General features: G+C 67.1%; 2 protein-coding genes across 2 annotated transcripts; one reads left to right on the top strand and one right to left on the bottom strand.

Moving 5' to 3' along the window:
• Nucleotides 1-1087: 1087 nt before the first annotated feature.
• On the top strand, nt 1088-3897 carry MIOX (myo-inositol oxygenase). Its single transcript, XM_053978338.1, has 10 exons — nt 1088-1105; nt 1851-1913; nt 2081-2161; nt 2384-2546; nt 2621-2688; nt 2783-2892; nt 2990-3057; nt 3320-3369; nt 3468-3580; nt 3677-3897. The coding sequence occupies exons 1-10, from the start codon at nt 1088-1090 to the stop codon at nt 3783-3785; spliced, it is 843 nt and encodes a 280-aa protein (XP_053834313.1). The 3' UTR covers nt 3786-3897.
• A 63-nt stretch (nt 3898-3960) lies between these two features.
• Nucleotides 3961-20748, bottom strand: LMF2 (lipase maturation factor 2). The gene is made up of 14 exons (XM_053977068.1): nt 20640-20748; nt 16721-16974; nt 15899-15927; nt 15124-15320; nt 13567-13745; nt 11243-11381; nt 10160-10294; nt 9970-10075; nt 8839-8935; nt 8575-8757; nt 7605-7773; nt 6365-6476; nt 6173-6281; nt 3961-5057 (listed from the first exon to the last, which is right to left on the bottom strand). The coding sequence occupies exons 1-14, from the start codon at nt 20734-20736 to the stop codon at nt 4725-4727; spliced, it is 2139 nt and encodes a 712-aa protein (XP_053833043.1). The 5' UTR covers nt 20737-20748; the 3' UTR covers nt 3961-4724.
• Nucleotides 20749-20772: the final 24 nt, after the last annotated feature.

Here is a 20772-nt window from a genome sequence, read left to right as displayed (position 1 = left end):
GGGGATCCCACAGGGATGGGAAATCAGGATGGGGCATGGGGATCCTACGGGGATGGGGCAGGGATGGGGCACGGTGATCCCATAGGGATGGGAAATCGGGATGGGGCACGGAGATCCCACGGGGATGGGGCAGGGATGGGGCACGGGGATCCCATGGGGGTGGGATGGGGCACGGTGATCCCATAGGGATGGGAAATCGGGATGGGGCACGGGGATCCCATGGGTATGGGATGTGGGATGGGGCACGGTGATCCCACAGGGATGGGGCAGGTATGGGGCACGGTGATCCCATGGGGATGGGGCAGGGATGGGGCACGGGGATCCCACAGGGATGGGAAATCAGGATGGGGCACGGGGATCCCATGGGGATGGGGCAGGAATGGGGCACGGTGATCCCATGGGGATGGGGCACGGAGATCCCACGGGGATGGGGCACGGGGATCCCATGGGGGTGGGATGGGGCACGGAGATCCCACGGGGATAGGGCAGGGGGTGGGTGAGGGTGGTCGTGTCCAGGGACAGGCGCCAGGTCCCTCAGGGGCAGGAGGTGACAGGCGGGGGCTGCGTCCACAGGGCTGTAGGGACAGACATGGGGACACTGGGGACACACACACGTGTGTCCGTGCCCGGTTGTGCCCACACGTGCCCATGTCCGGCCGTGTCCGTGCCCTGTCCCGGCCCACACGTGCCCGTGCCCACCCGTGCCAGCCTGCTCCGTGCCCTGTCATCCCGTGCCATCGCGCTGTCCCGGTCTCCCCCCCGGGGCAGTGCCAGCCCGGTGCCCCCACTCTGCCCCCAGCCCCCCCGTGCCCCACGTCCCCAGGGCCGGTCCCGCTCCCCGTGTCCCTGCGGGGTCACTCCGCGGCCCCACCCGGGGGTCCCCAGCCCGGGGGCGGGCCGGGGGTCCCCCAGCCCCCTCCGGGAGCCGCAGCCCCCCAGGCGGGCGCGGGGTCAAACATTAACCGGGGCGGGTTAACTGGTCACCGATTGTGCCCGCGGGGCCGGGCGGGCCCCCCCCGCGCCACCCCCCGCCATAAAAGCGGGGGTGCGGCGGCCGCCCCGCAGCCCGCGAGCCCCCAGACCCACCATGAGCAGCCTGCAGGCGGTGAGCGGGGCCCGGGGGCTCCACCTCGGGGGGCAGGCACACCTGGGGGGGCAGGCACACCTGGGGGGGCAGGCACACCTGGGCCACCCCAAACCCGGGGGGCAGAGGGGACCCCTTGGCGATGTCATCCCTGCTGGGGGGTGCCACCCCACCCCAAAGGGTCCCAGCCTAGGGGACCCCCCTGCAGGTGGGGGTCTCGAGGACATGGGGAGCTGCTCCCCACCCCGGGTGGGGTTGGGGGGTCAGGGCCAGCCCGGGGGGCGTCCCACAGCGCCCGTGGGGCAGAGCAGGGACCCTCATACTGTCCCCAGTAGAAACCCCCGGATTGCTGTCCCCACCCAGGGAGCGGGGATGGCACCCCCAGGTCCGTCTGTACCCCGGGGGGGGACAGTGTGCGGTGATCTGTGGCACCGTGTGACACCGTGTGACACCGTGTGACAGATAGTGTGTGATAGTGTGTGGCACCGTGTGACAAAGTGTGATAGTGTGTGGCACCGTGTGACAGAGTGTGACACCGTGTGACCCCGTGCATTGGTGGGTGACACTGTGACCCCTTGTGACGGCGTGATCCCACACGACCGGCCTTGGGGCCGGTGTCCCCCTGTCCCCAACCCCCTGTCCCCGTCCCGCAGTGCTGGGGGCAGGGTGGGACCCCCGAGCCACTCCCGTCCCTGTGCCGTGTCCCTGTCCTTGTCCCCGTCCCGCAGTGCCCACGCGGGTCCCCCTGAGCCCCCGTCCCCCGCAGGGCCCCGACTCCTCCGAGGAGCCCAAACCCGGCAAGGCCAAGACCGAGCTCCGCAACTACGCCGTGAGTGGGGGGGGTCCCAAAACCGGGCGGGTGCCGGGGGTCCCGTGGGTCCGGCTGTCCCCACAGCCTGGCGGGAGCAGCCCCGGGGGGCTCCGGCACCCCGGGCTGGGTGGGGGGACGCGGGGGATCCCCCGGAGCCCCCCCAGCCCCCCGGTGCTGCCCCACAGGAGGGGAAGCTGATCGACCGCGTGTACAACACCTACCTGCTCATGCACACCCACCAGACCGTGGAGTTCGTCCGCAGGAAGGTGGGAACTGCCCCGGGTCACCCCGGTGTCACCCCGGTGCCACCCCGTGTCCCCTGCTGTCGCCACAGCGGGGGGTGTCCCAGCCCTCCCCGCCCGCACCCCAATTCCAGCCGCGCTGCCCCATCCCAGCCCGTCTGGGGGCACCGAGGGGCACCAACCCCCGGCCCCGGGGAGGGTGGCGGGGCGGGCACGGCGCTGTCCCCACGCGTGGCGCGTCCCCAGAGCGCCCAGTACGGCTCGTGCTCGCTGCGGAGGATGAGCGTGATGGAGGCGCTGGAGCTGCTGGACCAGCTCGTGGACGAGTCGGACCCCGACGTGGATTTCCCCAACTCCTTCCACGCCTTCCAGACGGCCGAGGGGATCCGCCGGGCGCACCCCGACAAAGGTAGGGCCGGAGCCCGCCCTGTCCCCCGCTGGGGGCCCCGGCCCCGGGGGTGACACGGCCCCGCTCGCCCCCAGACTGGTTCCACCTCGTGGGGCTCCTGCACGACCTGGGCAAGGTGCTGGTGCTGTTCGGGGAGCCGCAGGTGAGCGGGACGGTGGGGAGGGGGTTCGGGGGGTTCCCCCCGCGGCCGGGGGACCCCCGGGGGGTGCTGTGACCCCCGTGCCCCCCCCCGGCAGTGGGCCGTGGTCGGGGACACCTTCCCGGTGGGCTGCAAGGTGCAGAAGTCAGTGGTCTACGGGGACTCCACTTTCCAGGACAACCCCGACACCAAAGACCCCCGGTACAGGTGAGCCGAGACCCCGGGGGGTTTGGGGGGCGGGGGCTGCACCCCCGGCCCGGCTGTGGGGGGGGGTCCAGCCGCTCAGCCCCCGCCCCATCCCCAGCACCGAGTACGGGATGTACCAGCCCGGCTGCGGCCTGGACAACGTCCTCATGTCCTGGGGCCACGATGGTGAGTTTGGGGCGCTGGGGGGGGGTTCCCTCCTGGGGGCAGAGCCCCCCGCCCCAAACGGGGCCCTGGTGCCCCCCGGGGGCTGCGCTGACCCTTCCCACTGCCCCCTTTGCAAGGACTGCAGCCCTTGGCATGGGGCAGAGCTGCTCTTCTGGGGGGGCTGCAGCTCCCAGGGGGGGGCTCTGTGACTCTGGGGGTCTCTGCCCCTCTCGGGGTTCCCCTGGTGGGGGTCCAGCCCCTCCCCACGCCCCCCCCTTTTCAGAGTACATGTACCAAGTGATGAAGTTCAACAACTTCGCCCTGCCCAAGGAGGTGAGCTCAGCCCGGGGGGGGGGGGGGGCTCAGGGACCCCCGGGAGGTTTGGGGGTGCGGGGGGAGCACCCTAAACCCGTGTCCCCCCCCCACCCCAGGCCTTCTACATGGTTCGCTTCCACTCCTTCTACCCCTGGCACGCCCACGGCGACTACGGCCACCTGTGCTCGGAGGAGGACCGGCGCATGCTGCCCTGGGTCCGCGAGCTCAAGTGCGTGCCCGGGGGGGGGCTGGGGGCTCGGCCGGGCCCCCCCGCGGCTTTGGGGGTCCAGCCCCCCCTCACCCTGACCCCCCGTTTGCCCCACAGCAAGTTCGACCTGTACACCAAGCAGGAGGAGCTGCCCGACGTGCAGCAGCTCCGCGCTTACTACCAGGGCCTCATCGACAAATACTGCCCGGGGCAGCTCTGCTGGTGACCCCAAACCCTGCCGGGACCCCCAAACCCTGCCGGGACCCCCGCAGCACCCCCAGGCCCTGCCCTGGGGCTCTACAATAAACCTGCTCCTGATGCACCCCCGTGCTGGTCCTGCCCCCGCGGGGGTCACCCTGCCCCGGGCAGGACCCCCCCGGATCCCAGGAGAGCTGCGGGGCTGGAATGTCAAAGGCTTTAATTAGAAAATTATAGGAAACTTCTGGGCTCGGGAGGAGCCAGGCAGGGGGGAACCGCGGGATGGGCGGGGAGCAGCACCCCAAAGTGCCGGGGGGGACCCCAAAGTGACCTGAGGGGCTGGGCAGGGTAACCGGAGAGGGCTGGCACTGCCCAAACTGCTCCAGCCCGCGGGCACAGAGCCCCCACCCGCTCTGAGCCCCTGACCTGGGCTGAGCCCCCCCACCGTGGGGTCTGCAGGGGTCCCCAAGGAGTCCCTGGGCACTGGGGAGGGGTCCCCCGACACTGGGGCCGGGTCCCCAAGGGGTTCCTGGGCAGGGTCCCCAGACACTGGGACGTGTCCCCAAGCAGCCCCCAAAACCCAGGGAGAGGTCCCCAGGAGTGCCTGGGCAAGGGGAGGTGTCCCCAAGGGGTCCCCGGGCAGGGGGAGGTGTCCCCAAGGGGTCCCCGGACAAGCAGAGGTGTCCCCAAGGGGTCCCCGGGCAGGAGGAGGTGTCCCCAAGGGGTCCCCGGGCAAGCGGAGGTGTCCCCAAGGGGTCCCCGGACAAGCGGAGGTGTCCCCAAGGGGTCCCCGGACAAGCAGAGGTGTCCCCAAGGGGTCCCCGGGCGTGTCCCCACCCCGCGTGGCCACCCCGTGCTGAAGGCACTGGCACACGGGCACCCCCCCCCCGGGCCGGGGGCCGACAAGCGCTGCCCCCCCCACCGGGGCACTCCCTCCCTGCCCCCCGTTTCTGGGGGGCTGCGGGGGCTACTTCTTCCTCTTGTTGCCGTGCCGGCCCTCGGGCCGCGCCCCGTTGGCGCCCCGCGCCCCCTCCGTGCCCCGCGCCCCCTCCGTGCCCCGCGCCCCCTCCGAGCCCCGCGCCCCGTTGCGCTCGCCCCGCTCCCGGGGCCCTTTGTGGCGAGCGGGGGGCGGCCCCCCCCGGGCCCGCCGGGCCAGGGCTCGCAGTAGCCCCGCGGTGGCGGCCACCAGGTAGAGGGACCAGAGCAGGACGGGGCCCGAGAAGGGCTGGCACAGGCGGCGCACGGAGCCCAGGAGCCGCGGCAGGACAGCGTCAGCTCGGCGGCGCAGAGGGGGCTTGTCCTGGGGGGAAAGGGGTCAGGGGGGAAAAAGGGGTCAGGGGGCTTGTGCTGGGGGAAAAGGGGTCAGGGGAAAGGGGGTCAGGGGGCTTGTGCTGGGGGAAAAGGGGTCAGGGGAAAGGGGGTCAGAGGGCTTGTCTTGGGGGGAAAGGGGGTCGGGGGAAAGGGGGGTCAGGGGGCTTGTCCTGGGGGGAAAGGGGTCAGGGGGGAAAAAGGGGTCAGGGGGCTTGTCCTGGGGGGAAAGGGGTCAGGGGGAAAAGGGGGTCAGAGGGCTTGTCCTGGGGGGAAAGGGGGTCAGGGGGCTTGTCCTGGGAGGAATGGAGTCAGGGGGCTTGTCCTGGGGGGAAAGGGGGTCAGGGGGCTTGTCCTGGGGGGAAAGGGGGTCAGGGGGCTTGTCCTGGGGGGAATGGAGTCAGGGGGCTTGTCCTGGGGGGAAAGGGATCGGGGGGAAAGGGGGTCAGGGGGCTTGTCCTGTGGGGAATGGGGTCAGGGGGCTTGTGCTGAAGGACAAATGGGGTCAGGGTGTGACTTGTCCTGAGGGGAAAATGGGGTCAGGGAGTGGGATGGGACTGGGGGGGTGATGGAAAAGGGTCAAGGGTCAAAAAGGGTCCCATGGTGTGGGAATGGGGTCAAGGGACAGAGAGGGTGGGAAGAAGGTCAGGGGTAAGGGAAGGGGGGATCGGGGGCTGATAAAGGGGACCAGGGTGAGGGAATGGAGTTGGGGGCCAAGAAAAAGGGTCAGGGCAAGTGAAAGGAGTCAGGGAGGGGAGGTGGGGCCAGGAAGAGGGGGGTCAGGGGGCCGAGGGGGAGATGGGGGCTCAGGGGTGAGGGAAGGGGGGGGAAAAGGGGCCGAAAAAGGGGGTCAGGGTGGGGGAAGAGGGTCGGGGGCCAAAAAAGTGGGTCAGGGAGAGGAAAGGGGGCTTGAGGGGTCAAGGGCGAGGGAAGGGGATCAAGGTGAAGGAAGAGAGGGTCAAGAGCAATGGAATAGGGTCAGGGAGAGTTGGGGGCAAGGGAAGGGGGGGGTGAGGATCAGGGCCAGTGGGATCAGGGGTGTTGAAGGACGGGGGTCAGGAGCCAGCGAGGGTCTCAGGGCCCAGGGAGGGGTCACCCCGTGCCCACCTTGAGGCCGTGCTGGCTGAGCAGGGACTCCAGCGTGGGGTCTCCCAGGGACACGGCCGGGAAGAACTCCTGCACGTGCTGCCGCCGCCACCACGGTGCCGGGCCCGGGCTGGGGGCACAGGGGGCTCAGGTGACCCCAAACCCCCCCCCCCGAGGCCGGGCTGGGGGCTGCAGGGGCCCCTCCCCGCTCACCTGCCCTCGCTGGGAGCCGTGAACCAGTACTTGTAGAGCTGGGCCCGCAGGAAGGTGGGCGGGCGGGCGTGGAACGGGTACCGGGACTCGTCCGTCTGCACCAGGCGGATCACTGCGGGACAGGGGTCAGAGCTGGGCACAGCCCTGGCACAGCGGGGACAGCCCCACACACCCCAAACACAGCTGGGGACAGCCCCAACACACCCCAAACACACCCGGGGACAGCCCTGGCACAGCGGGGACAGCCCCACACACCCCAAACACAGCTGGGGACAGCCCTAACGCACCCCAAACACAGCTGGGGACAGACCCAACGCACCCCAAACACAGCTGGGGACAGCCCTGGCACAGTGGGGACAGCCCTAACGCACCCCAAACACAGCTGGGGACAGCCCTGGCACAGTGGGGACAGGCCCACACACCCCAAACACAGCTGGGGACAGCCCCACATACCCCAAACACACCCAGGAACAGCCCCAACGCACCCCAAACACAGCTGGGGACAGCCCCACACACCCGGGGACAACCCCAGCACACCCCAAACACACCCGGGGACAGCCCCAGCACACCCCAAACACACCCGGAGGCATCCCCGGGGCTGCAGGAACACCCCAAACCCAAACATGGACACCTCCAAGGCTGTAGGGACACCCCAAATCCATCCAGGACACCCCAAAACCATGGTGGCATCGATGCTGGGGAGGTCCCACCATACCCTGGGTCCCCAGAGCCCCCAGCCCCCCGTGTCCCCTGTCCCCAGCCCCCTGTGTCCCCTGTCCCCAGAGCCCCCAGTCCCCCATGCCCCCAGCCCCATGTCCCCTGTCCCCAGCCCCGTGTCCCCAGTCCCCAGAGCCCCCCAGCCCCATGTCCCCCAGCCCCGTGTCCCCTGTCCCCTGAGCCCAGTGCCGTGTCCCCTGTCCCCAGAGGCCCCCAGCCCTGTGTCTCCTGTCCCCTGAGCCCAGCCCTGTGTCTCCTGTCCCCTGAGCCCAGCCCCGTGTCCCCATCCCCGCCTCCCCAATCCCCAGCCCCGTGTCCCCTGTCCCCTGAGCCCAACCCCGTGTCCCCTGTCCCCAGAGGCCCCCAGCCCTGTGTCTCCTGTCCCCTGAGCCCAGCCCCGTGTCCCCTGTTCCCAGAGGCCCCCAGCCCTGTGTCTCCTGTCCCCTGTCCCCATCCCCTGTCCCCCTCCCCGTGTCCCCTGTCCCCATCCCCGGTCCCCCTCCGCGCGTCCCCGGTCCCTGACCGTCGGGCTGTCCCTGCAGCAGGCGCAGCACCAGGGCGCTGAACCAGGGGCTGCCCTGGTGGGGCCCGAGGGCGGCGAACCAGAGCTGCCAGTCCAGGCGGGGCTGGTGCGGGGCCACCACGGCCGGCGCCGCGCTCACGTTCCCGGGCTTGTACATGAACTCGATCTCCTGCGGGACGGGCAACGGCTGCCACGGCAACGGGGACCCGGCACAGCCCCGGAACCCAACCCCAGCCCCAGGAAAAGGACACTGCCACCCAAAATCCTGGGCTTCTGGGGCAGGACACCTGCAGAGCCTGATCCTCACCAGGGAAAGGACATTCCCACCCAAAATCCCCGGGTTCTGGGGCAGGACACCTACAGAGCCTGATCTTCATCAGGAAAAGGACACTGCCACCCAAAATCCTGGGCTTCTGGGGCAGGACACCTACAGAGCCTGATCTTCATCAGGAAAAGGACATTCCCACCCAAAATCCTGGGCTTCTGGGACAGGGACACCTCCAGAGCCTGATCCTCACCAGGAAAATGACATTCCCACCCAAAATCCTGGGATTCTGTGACAGGGACGCCTCCAGAGCCTGATCCTCACCAGGAATAGGACATTCCCACCCAAAATCCCGGGGCTCTGTGACAGGGACATCAGCACCAATCACAGCTGACCCAACCACGTGTCTCATCCTGCTCGGGGTCACCTCAGCCCCAGGAAAAGGACATTCCCATCCAAAATCCTGGGATTCTGGAGCAGGACACCTCCAGCACCTGATCCAACCAAGGGCCTGCTCCTGCCCGGGGCCACCACAGCCCCAAGAAAAGGACCCAGGGTGGCTCCAATCCCAGCGAGGGACAGGATGAGAGGAAACGGCCTCGAGTTGCACCAGGGAAGGTTTAGGTTGGATACTGGGGAAAACTCCTCCTGGAAAGGGCTCTCCAGGCCTGGCACAGGTTGGAGTCCTGTCCTGGGGTGACTCACTGTCCAGCTGTGCCCGTCGTAGCTGCCCTCCAGGATGACCTCTGGCCGCCCGCCCACGCCGGTCATCCTGCGGAAGAGCCCGTAGGAATTGACCACCTGGAACCGCTCCACGGCCCCGAACATCTGGTGGATCCCGGGCCACAGCTTCCCGTTGGACTCGTGCTCGATGTAGGTGAAGGGCACCTGGGGGGGCAGGGGGGCTCTGTCACGGCCTGAGGGGGGGGCTCGGGGGTCCCCAAGAGCCCCGTGGCCCCCAGGCCTCACCAGGCTAACAGCGAACAGGCCCACGGTGGCCGTGGCCATGATGGCCCACTGCAGGGTGGCCCAGAGCTTCCAGAAGCATCCCCGGACGCAGGCACAGCTGGGGGGGCACAAATGGGGTGTTATGGGGGCACAGAGGCTCAGCCCCCCCCGGTTTGGGGGGTTAAAATCCCTCCATGCTGTGTCGGACTGCTCAAATCCCAGAGTGGGGTCACCCCTTCCCACCTCCCAGAGTGTCACCTCAGTGTCCCCCATGCCCCCAGGGGCACCCCGGTGTCCCCTGTGCCCCTAGGGGCACCCTGGTGTCCCCCACGGCCCCAGGGGCACCCCGGTGTCCCCCACACCCTTGGGGTCACCCCGGTGTCCCCCACGCCCCTGGGGTCACCCCGGTGTCCCCCACGGCCCCGGGGGCACCCTGGTGTCCCCTACGCCCCTGGGGTCACCCCGGTGTCTCCCATGCCCCTGGGGTCACCCTGGTGTCCCCTACAGCCCCGGGGGCACCCCGGTGTCCCCTACACCCCCGGGGTCACCCCGGTGTCCCCCATGGCCCTGTGGTCACCCCGGTGTCCCCCCTGCCCCCGGGGGCACCCCCGGTGTCCCCCCTGCCCCTGTGGTCACCCTGGTGTCCCCCACAGCCCCGCGGTCACCCCGGTGTCCCCCATGCCCACAGGGTCACCCCAGTGTCCCATATGTCCCCGGGGGCACACTGGTGTCTCTCATGGCCCCGGGGGCACCCCAGTGTCCCCCATGCCCCTGGGGGCACCCCAGTGTCCCCCACACCCCCGGGGGCACCCTGGTGTCCCCCATGCCCTGGGGGTCACCCTGGTGTCCTCTACACCCCTAGGGGAACCCTGGTGTTACCCCCCTGCCCCTGTGGTCACCCTGGTGTCTCCCACGCCCCTGGGGGTACCCTGGTGTCCCCCACGCCCCTTTGGTCACCCCAGTGTCCCCCACGGCCCTTTGGTCACCCCAGTGTCCCCCACGGCCCTGGGAATACCCCAGTGTCCCGCATGTCCCCAGGGGCACCCCACTGTCCCCCATGCCCCTGGGGGTACCCCAGTGTCCCCCACACCCCTGGGGTCACCCCGGTGTCCCTCATGGCCCCGGGGGCACCCCGGTGTCCCCCAGACCCACCGGTACATGGCCACGAGGATCTCCCAGGACAGGGACAGGAAGGCCACCCCCACCAGCGGCAGCGTCACCGTCCGCAGCCAGGTGGTGAACTCGTGGTAGGTGAAGGCTGCGGGGAGGCACAGCCCCGGCTCAGGGACAGCCCCCGGTGCCCGCGGGGAGGGGCACACGGGCCGTGCCCCCCGGCACGTACCCACTTTGGAGTCCAGCAGTTTCCTGTCCCAGTCGAGCTCCAGGCCGAAGTAGCGCACGGTCCAGCAGAGCAGGAGCCCGTAGGTGCCGAGCTCCAGCAGCGTGCCCAGCACCGAGCCCAGGCTGGGGGGCCAGCCTGGGCCAGGGAGGGGCTCAGAGCCTGCCTGGGACCCCCCCTCACAGCCCTGGGGTCACCCACGGGCACAGGGCCCTGCCTACGGTGTCACCTGTCCCCTGTCCGGCCCGGAAAGGACCCCCTGAATCCAGGGATGCTGGGGGTCCCTGCTGCTTCCAGCGTTGCAGGGAAAGGGAATGAGGAGGGAAAGGCCCAGCAGCAGCAGAACCTCACTGGGACACAGAATTCCAAAGGGTGGGAGCCCCTTGTGGGGTGACAGCAATGCCAGGAGGGACGGCCTCACACAGATCATTTATCCTTCCTTAATTCCCTGATTTCAGAGGGAAGTGAAACCTCCTCCTCCTCCTCCTCCTCCTCCCACACCTGGCTCTGACCCATTGGAGATCCAGCCCCAGGGAGGATCCAGGGAATCCTGGGATGGTTTGGGTGGGAAGGGACCTCAAATCCCCTGCAGTGCCACCCCTGCCATGGCAGGGACACCTCCCCCTGTCCCAGGCTGCTCCAGCCCCAGTGCCCAGCCTGGCCTGGGGAACTGCCAGGGATCCAGGGGCAGCCCCAGCTGCTCTGGCAATTCCAGCCCAGCCAGGAATTCCCAATTCCCAAGATCCCATCCCTCCCTGCCCTCTGGCAGTGGGAGCCATTCCCTGTGTCCTGTCCCTGCAGGATTGTCCCCAGCCCCTGTGCAGCTCCAGGCCAGGCTGGATGGCCTTGGAGCACCCCGGAACAGCGGGAGGTGTCCGTGCCCGTGGGGGCTGGAACGGGGTGGGATTTACAGCCCCTTCCCACCCCAACCACTCCCTGATTTCACAGCTGTGCCCTACACCCCTGGGCTCCCCCACGGGCACAGCCCCTGCCTGGGCTGAGCGTGGCAGCTCCCACAGCGTGGCCACCACGTCCCCTGTCCCCCCAGGAGGGCCCCCCACCCCAAAGAGGGCTCGGGGGTCTCACCAGCGCCGTGCCTCTTGCGGGGCCGGCCCAGCCAGCGCCCCACGTGCTCCTCGTCCAGCAGGGAGAAGGCCAGCACGATGGTCAGCGCGTTGAAGAAGTTGTAGTTGCCCGTGAGGATGATGAGGACCTGCAGCAGCACCTGGGGGGGACGGGGCGGGGTTGGGGGGTGTCACGGGGCTGGGGGACAGTTGGCACAGGACATGTCCCAGTGCCCACAGAGCGAGGAGCCAAGCCCAGACCTGGAGAGGCCCCATGGGGACCCCCCAAGCACAAAAAGGGGGCACAATGAGGGGGTCACGGGGCTGGGGGACAGATGGCACAGGACATGGGACACCCCACAAGATGTCCCAGTGCCCATGGGGACGAGCCAAGCCCAGACCTGGAGAGGCCCCATGGGGCTCCCCCAAGCACAAAGAGGGGCACAATGGAACCCAGAGTGGGTCACAGGGCTGGGGGACAGATGGCACAGGACATGGGACACCCCACGAGATGCCCCACTGCCCACAGAGCGAGGAGCCAAGCCCAGCCCTGGAGAGGCCCCCATGGGGACCCCCCAAGCACAAAAAGGGGGCACAATGAGGGGGTCACAGGGCTGGGGGACAGATGGCACAGGACATGGGATACCCCACGAGATGCTCCAGTGCCCATGGGGACGAGCCAAGCCCAGACCTGGAGAGGCCCCATGGGGCTCCCCCAAGCACAAAGAGGGGCACAATGGAACCCAGAGTGGGTCTCGGGGCTGGGGGACAGATGGCACAGGACATGGGACACCCCACGAGATGCCCCAGTGCCCATGGGGACAAGCCAAGCCCAGCCCTGGAGAGGCCCCATGGGGACCCCCCCAAGCACAAAGAGGGGCACAAAGGGGCTCAGAGTGGGTCACAGGGCTGGGGGACAGATGGCACAGGACATGGGACACCCCACGAGATGTCCCAGTGCCCACAGAGCGAGGAGCCAAGCCCAGCCCCCTGAACCCCCCATGGGGACCCCCCTGGCACAACGTGGGGCACGAAGGGACCCACGGGGTCACAGCACGGGACATGGGACACCCGGCACCCCCAGAGTGAGGTCCCCCATCCCCTGAGAAGCCCCCTGGGGTCCCCCTGGCACGACAGGGGGCACGAGGTGGGGGTCACAGCACTGGCATGGTCATTGGCCTGGGGGTGTCACAGGACTGAAGGCCACAGGACACTGGGTTAACAGAAATGATTTCTCTCCCTAAGGAAACTAAAAAAAAGCCTATTCTAAAAATAGTAAACTAACCAAAACTTTAAATTTTGTTTCTTTACGTTGTCAGTAAGAAAAAAAAAAGTTGTAAAGAGAAGAAAATCAGTCTAAAAATTTATTCTAATCCTTATTACTTTTTCTTTTAGTTACTATTAATAATTTTTTCTTGATACCCTTCTGAAGTTTTAAACCCACTTTCCCTTTCTCTTAATCCAACCTCACAACAAAAAGACCAACGACCACTGGGATGGTCATTGGCTTGGAGGTGCCACAGGACTGACTGAAGGCCACAGGACACTGGGTACCATTAACAAAAATGAGTTCTCTCCCTAAGTAAACCAAAAAAAAAACACCTATTCTAAAAATAGTAAACCAACCAAAATTTTAAGTTTTGTTTCCTTACATTGTCAGTAAGAAAAAAAAAAAGTTGTAAAGAGAAGATTTATTCTGATTCTTATTACTTTTTCTTTTAGTTACTGTTAATGAATTTTTGTTGATACCCTTTTAAAGTTTTAAACCCACTTTACCTTTCTCCTAATCCAACCTCACAACAGTGAGCACACCAGCAATTAACCAACACTAAACCCAGCACACTCACTAGCACACCACCCAAAAAATCCCCAATAAAATATCAAATGAACAAAGAGTGACCACACCAATATTTAACCAACACTAAACCCAGCACACTCACTAGTGTGCCACCCAAAAAAAGCCCAAATTAATAAAATCTCAAATCAACAAAGAGCACACCAGCAATTAACCAACATTAAACCCACCACACTCACAAGTGTGCCACCCAAAAAATCCCCAATAAAATATCAAATCAACAGAGTGACCACACCAATATTTAACCAACACTAAACCCAGCACGCTCACTAGTGTGCCACCCAAAAAAAGCCCAAATTAATAAAATCTCAAATCAACAAAAAGCACACCAGCAATTAACCAACACTAAACCCACCACACTCACTAGCACACCACCCAAAAAAATCCCCAAACTAATAAAATCCCAACTACCCACACCAAACCCCCCGGAGCAGCCCACCTGAAGCCCAGCACGCCCAGCCCACCCCCGGAGGGAGCAGCCCCCTCCCCACCTGGCAGTAGAAGGCGAAGAGGCGCAGGCGGCGCAGGGGCGCGAAGAAGAGCACGGGCACGGCCACCTCGATGACGTAGGTGGCCACCACGCTGAGCTTCTGGAGCCACACGGGCAGCTGGTGGGCGAGCCACGCGCCCGGCGTGGGGATGCACTGGCTCTCGTAGTGGTACGTCAGCGCTGGGGGGGGGGCACAGGAACGGGGGTTTGCCACAAATCCCAAAAATTCACCCCAACGCCGGGTGAAGGCTGGATTTGCCCGCCGCAGAGTACGAGCAATGCTAAGCAGGGAAAAGCTTTCCCCTGTGCAAAAGTGTTTCCAAATTAGGGGGTGCCTCGGGGGCTGAGGGACACAGGGGGTTTGGGGGGCTTTCTGTAATCGACTTCCCAAAAATTGAACCTAATTCGGGGTTAATCCCAGTTTTCCCTGCCGCAGAGTACGAGCAATGCTAAAACTTCCCGGTGCAAAAATATTTCCAAATTCAGGGGTGCCTCTGGGCTGGGGGACACAGGGGGTTTGGGGGGGCTTTCTGTAATCTACTTCCCAAAAATTGAACCTAATTCGGGGTTAATTCCAGTTTTTCCCATTGCAGAGTACAAGCAGTTCTGGGAATTCCAGAATTGGAATTCAGAATTGGAATTCCAAATTCAGCGGTACCTCAGGGTTGGGGGACACAGGGGTCTTTGGGGGGGCTTTCCGTAATCTACTTCCCAAAAATCGAACCTAATTTGGGGTTAATTCCAGTTTTTCCCATTGCAGAGTACAAGCAGTTCTGGGAATTCCAGAATTGGAATTCAGAATTGGAATTCTGCATTCAGCGGTACCTCGGGGTTGGGGGACACAGGGGTTTCACGGGGGGCTTTCCATAATCTACTTCCCAACAATTCCCTGGAATTCCAGGCTAATGCAGATTTTCCCTACCACGCAATAGAGTCAGTGCTAAACAGGGAAAAGCTTCCTTGCAGAAAAATCCAAATGAAATGGCACCTCAGACCAGGGGGGGATGGGGGCCTTTCTATAATCTACTTCCCAATAATTCACTGAAATTCCAGGCTAGTGACTGAACCCCCCAAACCTGCACACCTCAACACCTGAACCCCCAAACCTGCAACCTCACCTGTGAGCCCCACAACACCTGAACCCCCAAACCTGGACTCCCCCAACACTTGAACCCCCAAACCTGCACCCCTCACCTGTGAGCCCCCCAACACCTGAACCCCCAAAACCCCCCCAACACCTGAACCCCCAAAACCCCCCCCCTCACCTGAACCCCCAAAGCCCCCCTCACCTGTGAGCCCCCCAACACCTGAACCCCCAAACCTGCACCCCTCACCTGTGAGCCCCCCAACACCTGAACCCCCAAAACCCCCCCTCACCTGAACCCCCAAAGCCCCTCCCTCACCTGTGAGCCCTGTCCAACACCTGAACCCCCAAAGCCCCCCTCACCTGTGAGCCCCCCAACACCTGAACCCCCAAAGCCCCCCTCACCTGTGAACCCTGTCCAACACCTGAACCCCCAAAACCCCCCCTCACCTGAACCCCCAAAGCCCCCCTCACCTGTGAGCCCCCACCAGGTGGGGCAGCGGCTGGTGAGCTTCACCACGCCCGAGGCGAACATGAGGCGGAAGAGGAGCCAGCGCACGGCCCAGAAGGTGACGGCGTCGTGGGGTCTCCAGGCCGGGGACCCCCGCCGCAGCAGGCGCAGGGGGGCCACCAGCACGGCCAGGAACCCGGCCTCCAGCAGCAGGCTGTCCCTGGGCGTGGGGGACAGCGCTGGGACCCCCGCCCTGCACCCCACAGGGGGCTGGGGATGCGGCCACGCCCTGGACGTGGGGCTGGGGACCCTGTCCTGCTGAGCCCCCGCTGCCCTGACGTGCTCCGGTCCCCAGAGCTCCCCACCCCGATGTGCCTCAGTCCCCAAAGTGCCCCACAGCCCCTGTCCTTGTCCCCAGAGCCCCCAGTGCCACCCGCCCTGGTCCCCAGAGCCCCCCACCCCAGTCCCCAGAGCCCCCCACACCCCTCACTCTGGTCCCCAGAGCCCCCCACCCCAGTCCCCAGAGCCCCCCACACCCCTCACTCTGGTCCCCAGAGCCCCCCACCCCAGTCCCCAGAGCCCCCCACACCCCTCACTCTGGTCCCCAGAGCCCCCCACACCCCTCACTCTGGTCCCCAGAGTCCCCCATACCCCTCATTCTGGTCCCCAGAGCCCCCCACCCCACTGTGCCCCCCATCCCACTCCCCAGAACCCTCTGTGCCCCCCACCCCCGTGAACCCCCCATGGTTCCCCAGCCCCGAGCCCCCCAGAAGCCCCGGTGAGGGGGGCCTGACTCACCACTGGAAGTACAGGAACACCTGTCCAACCTGCGGAGAGGGAGCGGGGTGGGGGCTCGGCCGGGGGGTCTGACACCCCCACACCCTTCCCCACGGGGAGAGACCCCCTGGGCCCCCCTGGCACGGGAGTCTGGGCCAAGGCCAAGGAGCAGGGGGAGGTGACAGCCACCCCTGGGAGGTGACAGCAGTGCCAGGAGGGACGGCCTCACACAGATCATTTATCCTTCCTTAATTCCCTGATTTCAGAGGGAAGTGAAACCTCCTCCTCCTCCTCCTCCTCCTCCTCCCCCCACACCTGGCTCTGACCCATTGGAGATCCAGCCCCAGGGAGGATCCAGGGAATCCTGGGATGATTTGGGTGGGAAGGGACCCCAGAGCCCCTCCAGTGCCACCCCTGCCATGGCAGGGACACCTCCCACTGTGCCAGGCTGCTCCAGCCCCAGTGCCCAGCCTGGCCTTGGGCACTGCCAGGGATCCAGGGACAGCCCCAGCTGCTCTGGCAATTCCAGCCCAGCCAGGAATTCCCAATTCCCAAGATCCCATCCATCCCTGCCCTCTGGCAGTGGGAGCCATTCCCTGTGTCCTGTCCCTGCAGGCCTTGTCCCCAGCCCCTGTGCAGCTCCAGGCCAGGCTGGATGGCCTTGGAGCACCCCGGAACAGCGGGAGGTGTCCGTGCCCGTGGGGGCTGGAACGGGGTGGGATTTACAGCCCCTTCCCACCCCAACCACTCCCTGATTCCATCCCCGTGCCTCCCCCAGCACCCCGAGCACGCCAGGAGCTGGCAGGAGGAGCCAAGACCCCGCTGTCCCCGCTGTCCCCGCACCTGGTACAGCGACAGGTAGAACATCCTGAGCAGGGCGAACACCAGGCAGTCGCGCATGGCGTCGCAGAGCAGCGCCCCGAGAGCCGCCAGCACTCCCAGCAGGCACAGCAGCTCCATGCCCTGCTCCGTGTCCAGCCCCAGGCGCGGCCCGAGCCACAGCAGCGTGGGGACATCGCGCAGCTGCTCCCACAGCCCCTTCCCGCTCAGCCGCAGCACCCGGCGCGCCGGCAGCAGCCCCTCGCGCCCGTACAGCCCTGCGGGACAGCGGCGTCCGGCGTCACCGGGAAACACCCGGCAGTCCCGGGGAAATCCCGGCGTTACCGGGGAAAAACACCCCGGCGTTACCGGGAAACACCCGGCATTGCGGGGAAAAACACCCCGGCGTTACCGGGAAACACCCGGCATTGCGGGGAAAAACACCCCGGCGTTACCGGGAAAACCATCCCGGCGTTACCGGGAAAAAAACACCTGGCATTCCCGGCAAAAAAACCACCTTGGCATTCCTGGGAAAAACACCCCGGCGTTATGGGGAAAACCATTCTGGCATTATCAGGAAAAAAACACCTGGCATTCCCGGGAGAAAACACCCCGGCATTCCTGGGAAAAAGACCCCGGCATTCCCGGCGAAAAAACACCCCGGCATTCCCGGGAGAAAACACCCCAGCATTCCCGGGAAAAAACACTGGCATTCCTGGGAAAAAAAAACCCCGGCATTCCTGGGAAAAACACCCTGGCATTCCCGGGAGAAACACTCCGGGGAAAAAACCACCGGCATTCCCAGGAAAAAACACCCCCGGCACTCTCGGGAAAAAACACCCCGGCATTCCCAGGAGAAAACACCGGCATGCTCAGGAAAAAAACCCTGGCATTCCCGGGAAAAAAACACCGGCGTTCTCAAGGAAAAAATTACCGGCATTCCCAGGAAAAACACTCCAGCACTCCGGGGAAAAAATCACCGGCATTCCCAGAAAAAAAAAAAAAACAGCATTCCCGGGAAAAACACCCAGGCACTCCGGGAAAAAAAACCCAGCACTCCGGGGAAAAAGTCACTGGCATTCCCGGGAAAAAAAACCCAGCACTCTTGGGAAAAACCTCCGGTGTTCCCGGGGAAAAAAACCCGGCATTCCCGGGAAAAAAACCCGACAGCACCACCCGGAACTCCCCCGAGGACAAAGCCGGGGCACCGGGAGTGCGACCCGGGCCGCCCCGGCCCCCAGCCCGGCTCTCCCGGTCCCATCCCGGCTCTCCCGGCTCCCAGCCCGGCTCTCCCGGCTCTCCCGGCTCCCAGCCCGGCTCTCCCGGCTCTCCCGGCTCCCAGCCCGGCTCTCCCGGCTCTCCCGGCCCCCAGCCCGGCTCTCCCGGCTCCCAGCCCGGCTCTCCCGGCTCCCAGCCCGGCTCTCCCGGCCCCCAGCCCGGCTCTCCCGGCCCCAGCCCGGCTCTCCCGGCTCTCCCGGCCCCAGCCCGGCTCTCCCGGCTCTCCCGGCCCCCAGCCCGGCTCTCCCGGCCCCAGCCCGGCTCTCCCGGCCCCAGCCCGGCTCTCCCGGCTCCCATCCCGGCTCTCCCGGCTCCCAGCCCGGCTCTCCCCGCTCCCATCCCGGCTCTCCCGGCTCCAGCCCGGCTCTCCCGGCTCCCATCCCGGCTCTCCCGGCTCCCAGCCCGGCTCTCCCCGCTCCCATCCCGGCTCTCCCGGCTCTCCCGGCCCCAGCCCGGCTCTCCCGGCTCCCATCCCGGCTCTCCCGGCTCCCAGCCCGGCTCTCCCCGCTCCCATCCCGGCTCTCCCGGCTCTCCCGGCCCCAGCCCGGCTCTCCCGGCCCCAGCCCGGCTCTCCCGGCCCCTAGCCCGGCTCTCCCGGCCCCCAGCCCGGCTCTCCCGGCTCTCCCGGCTCCCATCCCGGCTCTCCCGGCCCCCAGCCCGGCTCTCCCGGCTCCCAGCCCGGCTCTCCCGGCCCCAGCCCGGCTCTCCCGGCCCCAGCCCGGCTCTCCCGGCTCCCAGCCCGGCTCTCCCGGCCCCAGCCCGGCTCTCCCGGCCCCAGCCCGGCTCTCCCGGCTCCCATCCCGGCTCTCCCGGCTCTCCCGGCCCCAGCCCGGCTCTCCCGGCTCCCAGCCCGGCTCTCCCGGCTCCCAGCCCGGCTCTCCCGGCCCCCAGCCCGGCTCTCCCGGCCCCCAGCCCGGCTCTCCCGGCTCTCCCGGCCCCCAGCCCGGCTCTCCCGGCTCCCAGCCCGGCTCTCCCGGCTCTCCCGGCCCCAGCCCGGCTCTCCCGGCTCCCAGCCCGGCTCTCCCGGCTCTCCCGGCCCTAGCCCGGCTCTCCCGGCTCCCAGCCCGGCTCTCCCGGCCCTAGCCCGGCTCTCCCCGCTCCCAGCCCGGCTCTCCCGGCTCCCAGCCCGGCTCTCCCGGCCCTAGCCCGGCTCTCCCGGCTCCCAGCCCGGCTCTCCCGGCTCTCCCGGCCCCATCCCGGCTCTCCCGGCTCCCAGCCCGGCTCTCCCGGCCCTAGCCCGGCTCTCCCGGCTCCCAGCCCGGCTCTCCCGGCTCTCCCGGCCCCATCCCGGCTCTCTCGGCTCCCAGCCCGGATCTCCCGGCCCCCAGCCCGGCTCTCCCGGCTCCCAGTCCGGTTCTCCCGGCTCTCCCGGCCCCCAGCCCGGCTCTCCCGGCTCTCCCGGCCCTAGCCCGGCTCTTCCAGCCCCAGCCCGGCTCTCCCGGCCCCCAGCCCGGCTCTCCCGGCTCTCCCGGCCCCCAGCCCGGCTCTCCCGCTGCAGCCGCCGGGAAGAGCCCAGGGGCGAGCCAGGAGCTGCCGGAGCCACGTGGAGGGGACGGGAGGCGGCTGCTGGGGGCTCCGGGCGACCGGAGCCGCGCCGGGCCCGCCCGCCTTCCCGGGAAGGGAGAAACGCGGCAGGGAAACGGGGAGATGGAGGCGGCGGGAGGAGGGAAACCGATAACGGGGATTCGGGGAGATCAGCCCGGCAGCGGGAGGGGCACGGCGACTGTCCCTGCCCCGGCTCCGTCGGGCCCCGATCCCGTCCCGGTTCCCCCGGCCCCACTCCCATCCCCATCCCGGTTCCCCCGGCCCTGTCCCGGTTCCTCCGTCTCCCTCCCATCCCCATCTCGGTTCCCCCATCCCTATCCCGGTTCCTCCGTCTCCCTCCCGGCCCTATCCCGGTTCTCCCGGCCCCACTCCCGGCTCTGTCCCGGTTCCTCCATCCCTATCCCGGTTCCCCCGGCTCCACTCCTGTCCCTATCCCGTTTCCCTCGTCCCCACTCCCATCCCTATCCCGGTTCCCCCGTCCCTATCCCGGTTCCCCCGGCCCCACTCCCGGCTCTGCTCCGGTTCCCCCATCCCTATCCCGGTTCTCCCGTCGCTGTCCCGTTCCCCCGGCTCCACTCCTGTCCCTATCCCGGTTCCCCCGGCTCCACTCCCGGCTCTGCTCCGGTTTCCCCATCCCCATCCCGGTTCTCCCGGCCCCACTCCCGGTTCTGCTCCGGTTCCCCCGTCGCTGTCCCGGTTCCCCCGGCCCCATTCCCGGCTCTGTCTCGGTTCCTCCATCCCTGTCCCGGTTCTCCCGGCCTCACTCCCATCCCCATCCCGGTTCCCCCGTCCCTATCCCGGTTCCCCCGGCCCTGTCCCAGCTCCTCCGTCTCCCTCCCATCCCTATCCCGGTTCTCCCAGCCCCATTCCCATCCCTATCCCGGTTCTCCCGGCCCCACTCCCATCCCTATCCCGGTTCTCCCGGCCCCACTCCCATCCCTATCCCGGTTCTCCCGGCCCCACTCCTATCCCTATCCCGGTTCCCCCGTCCCTGTCCCGGTTCTCCCGGCCCCACTCCCATCCCCATCCCGGTTCTCCCAGCCCTGTCCCGGTTCCCCCAGCCCCACTCCCGGCTCTGTGCCGGTCCCCCGGCCCCGCCCGGCAGTCCCCGCCGCGGTACCGGGGATCTGTACGTAGAGGGAGCCGAAGGCAGCGATGTAGACCGCGGCCACCCCGGCCAGGAACAGCGCCCGCGGCCGCTCCCCCATGGCGGCCATGGCGGCCCCGGGCCCGGCGGCGCGCCGCGATTACGT

The sequence above is a fragment of the Vidua macroura genome, chromosome 5, assembly GCF_024509145.1.
Source record: "Vidua macroura isolate BioBank_ID:100142 chromosome 5, ASM2450914v1, whole genome shotgun sequence".
Classification (NCBI taxonomy): domain Eukaryota; kingdom Metazoa; phylum Chordata; class Aves; order Passeriformes; family Viduidae; genus Vidua; species Vidua macroura.
This window is presented reverse-complemented; position numbering and strand designations above follow the sequence as displayed.

Bases quoted from the DNA above. Each gene is read 5' to 3' on its own strand.
- MIOX (XM_053978338.1), top strand. The intron at 1,914-2,080 runs GTGAGTGGGGGG...GCTGCCCCACAG, and splicing joins CCGAGCTCCGCAACTACGCC to GAGGGGAAGCTGATCGACCG. The intron at 3,058-3,319 runs GTGAGTTTGGGG...CCCCCTTTTCAG, and splicing joins CATGTCCTGGGGCCACGATG to AGTACATGTACCAAGTGATG.
- LMF2 (XM_053977068.1), bottom strand. From the start codon at position 20,736: ATGGCCGCCATGGGGGAGCGGCCGCGGGCGCTGTTCCTGGCCGGGGTG. The intron at 15,928-16,720 runs GTGCGGGGACAG...CCCTCTCCGCAG, and splicing joins TCTACCTGTCGCTGTACCAG to GTTGGACAGGTGTTCCTGTA. The intron at 15,321-15,898 runs GTGAGTCAGGCC...CCCCACGCCCAG, and splicing joins GTGTTCCTGTACTTCCAGTG to GGACAGCCTGCTGCTGGAGG.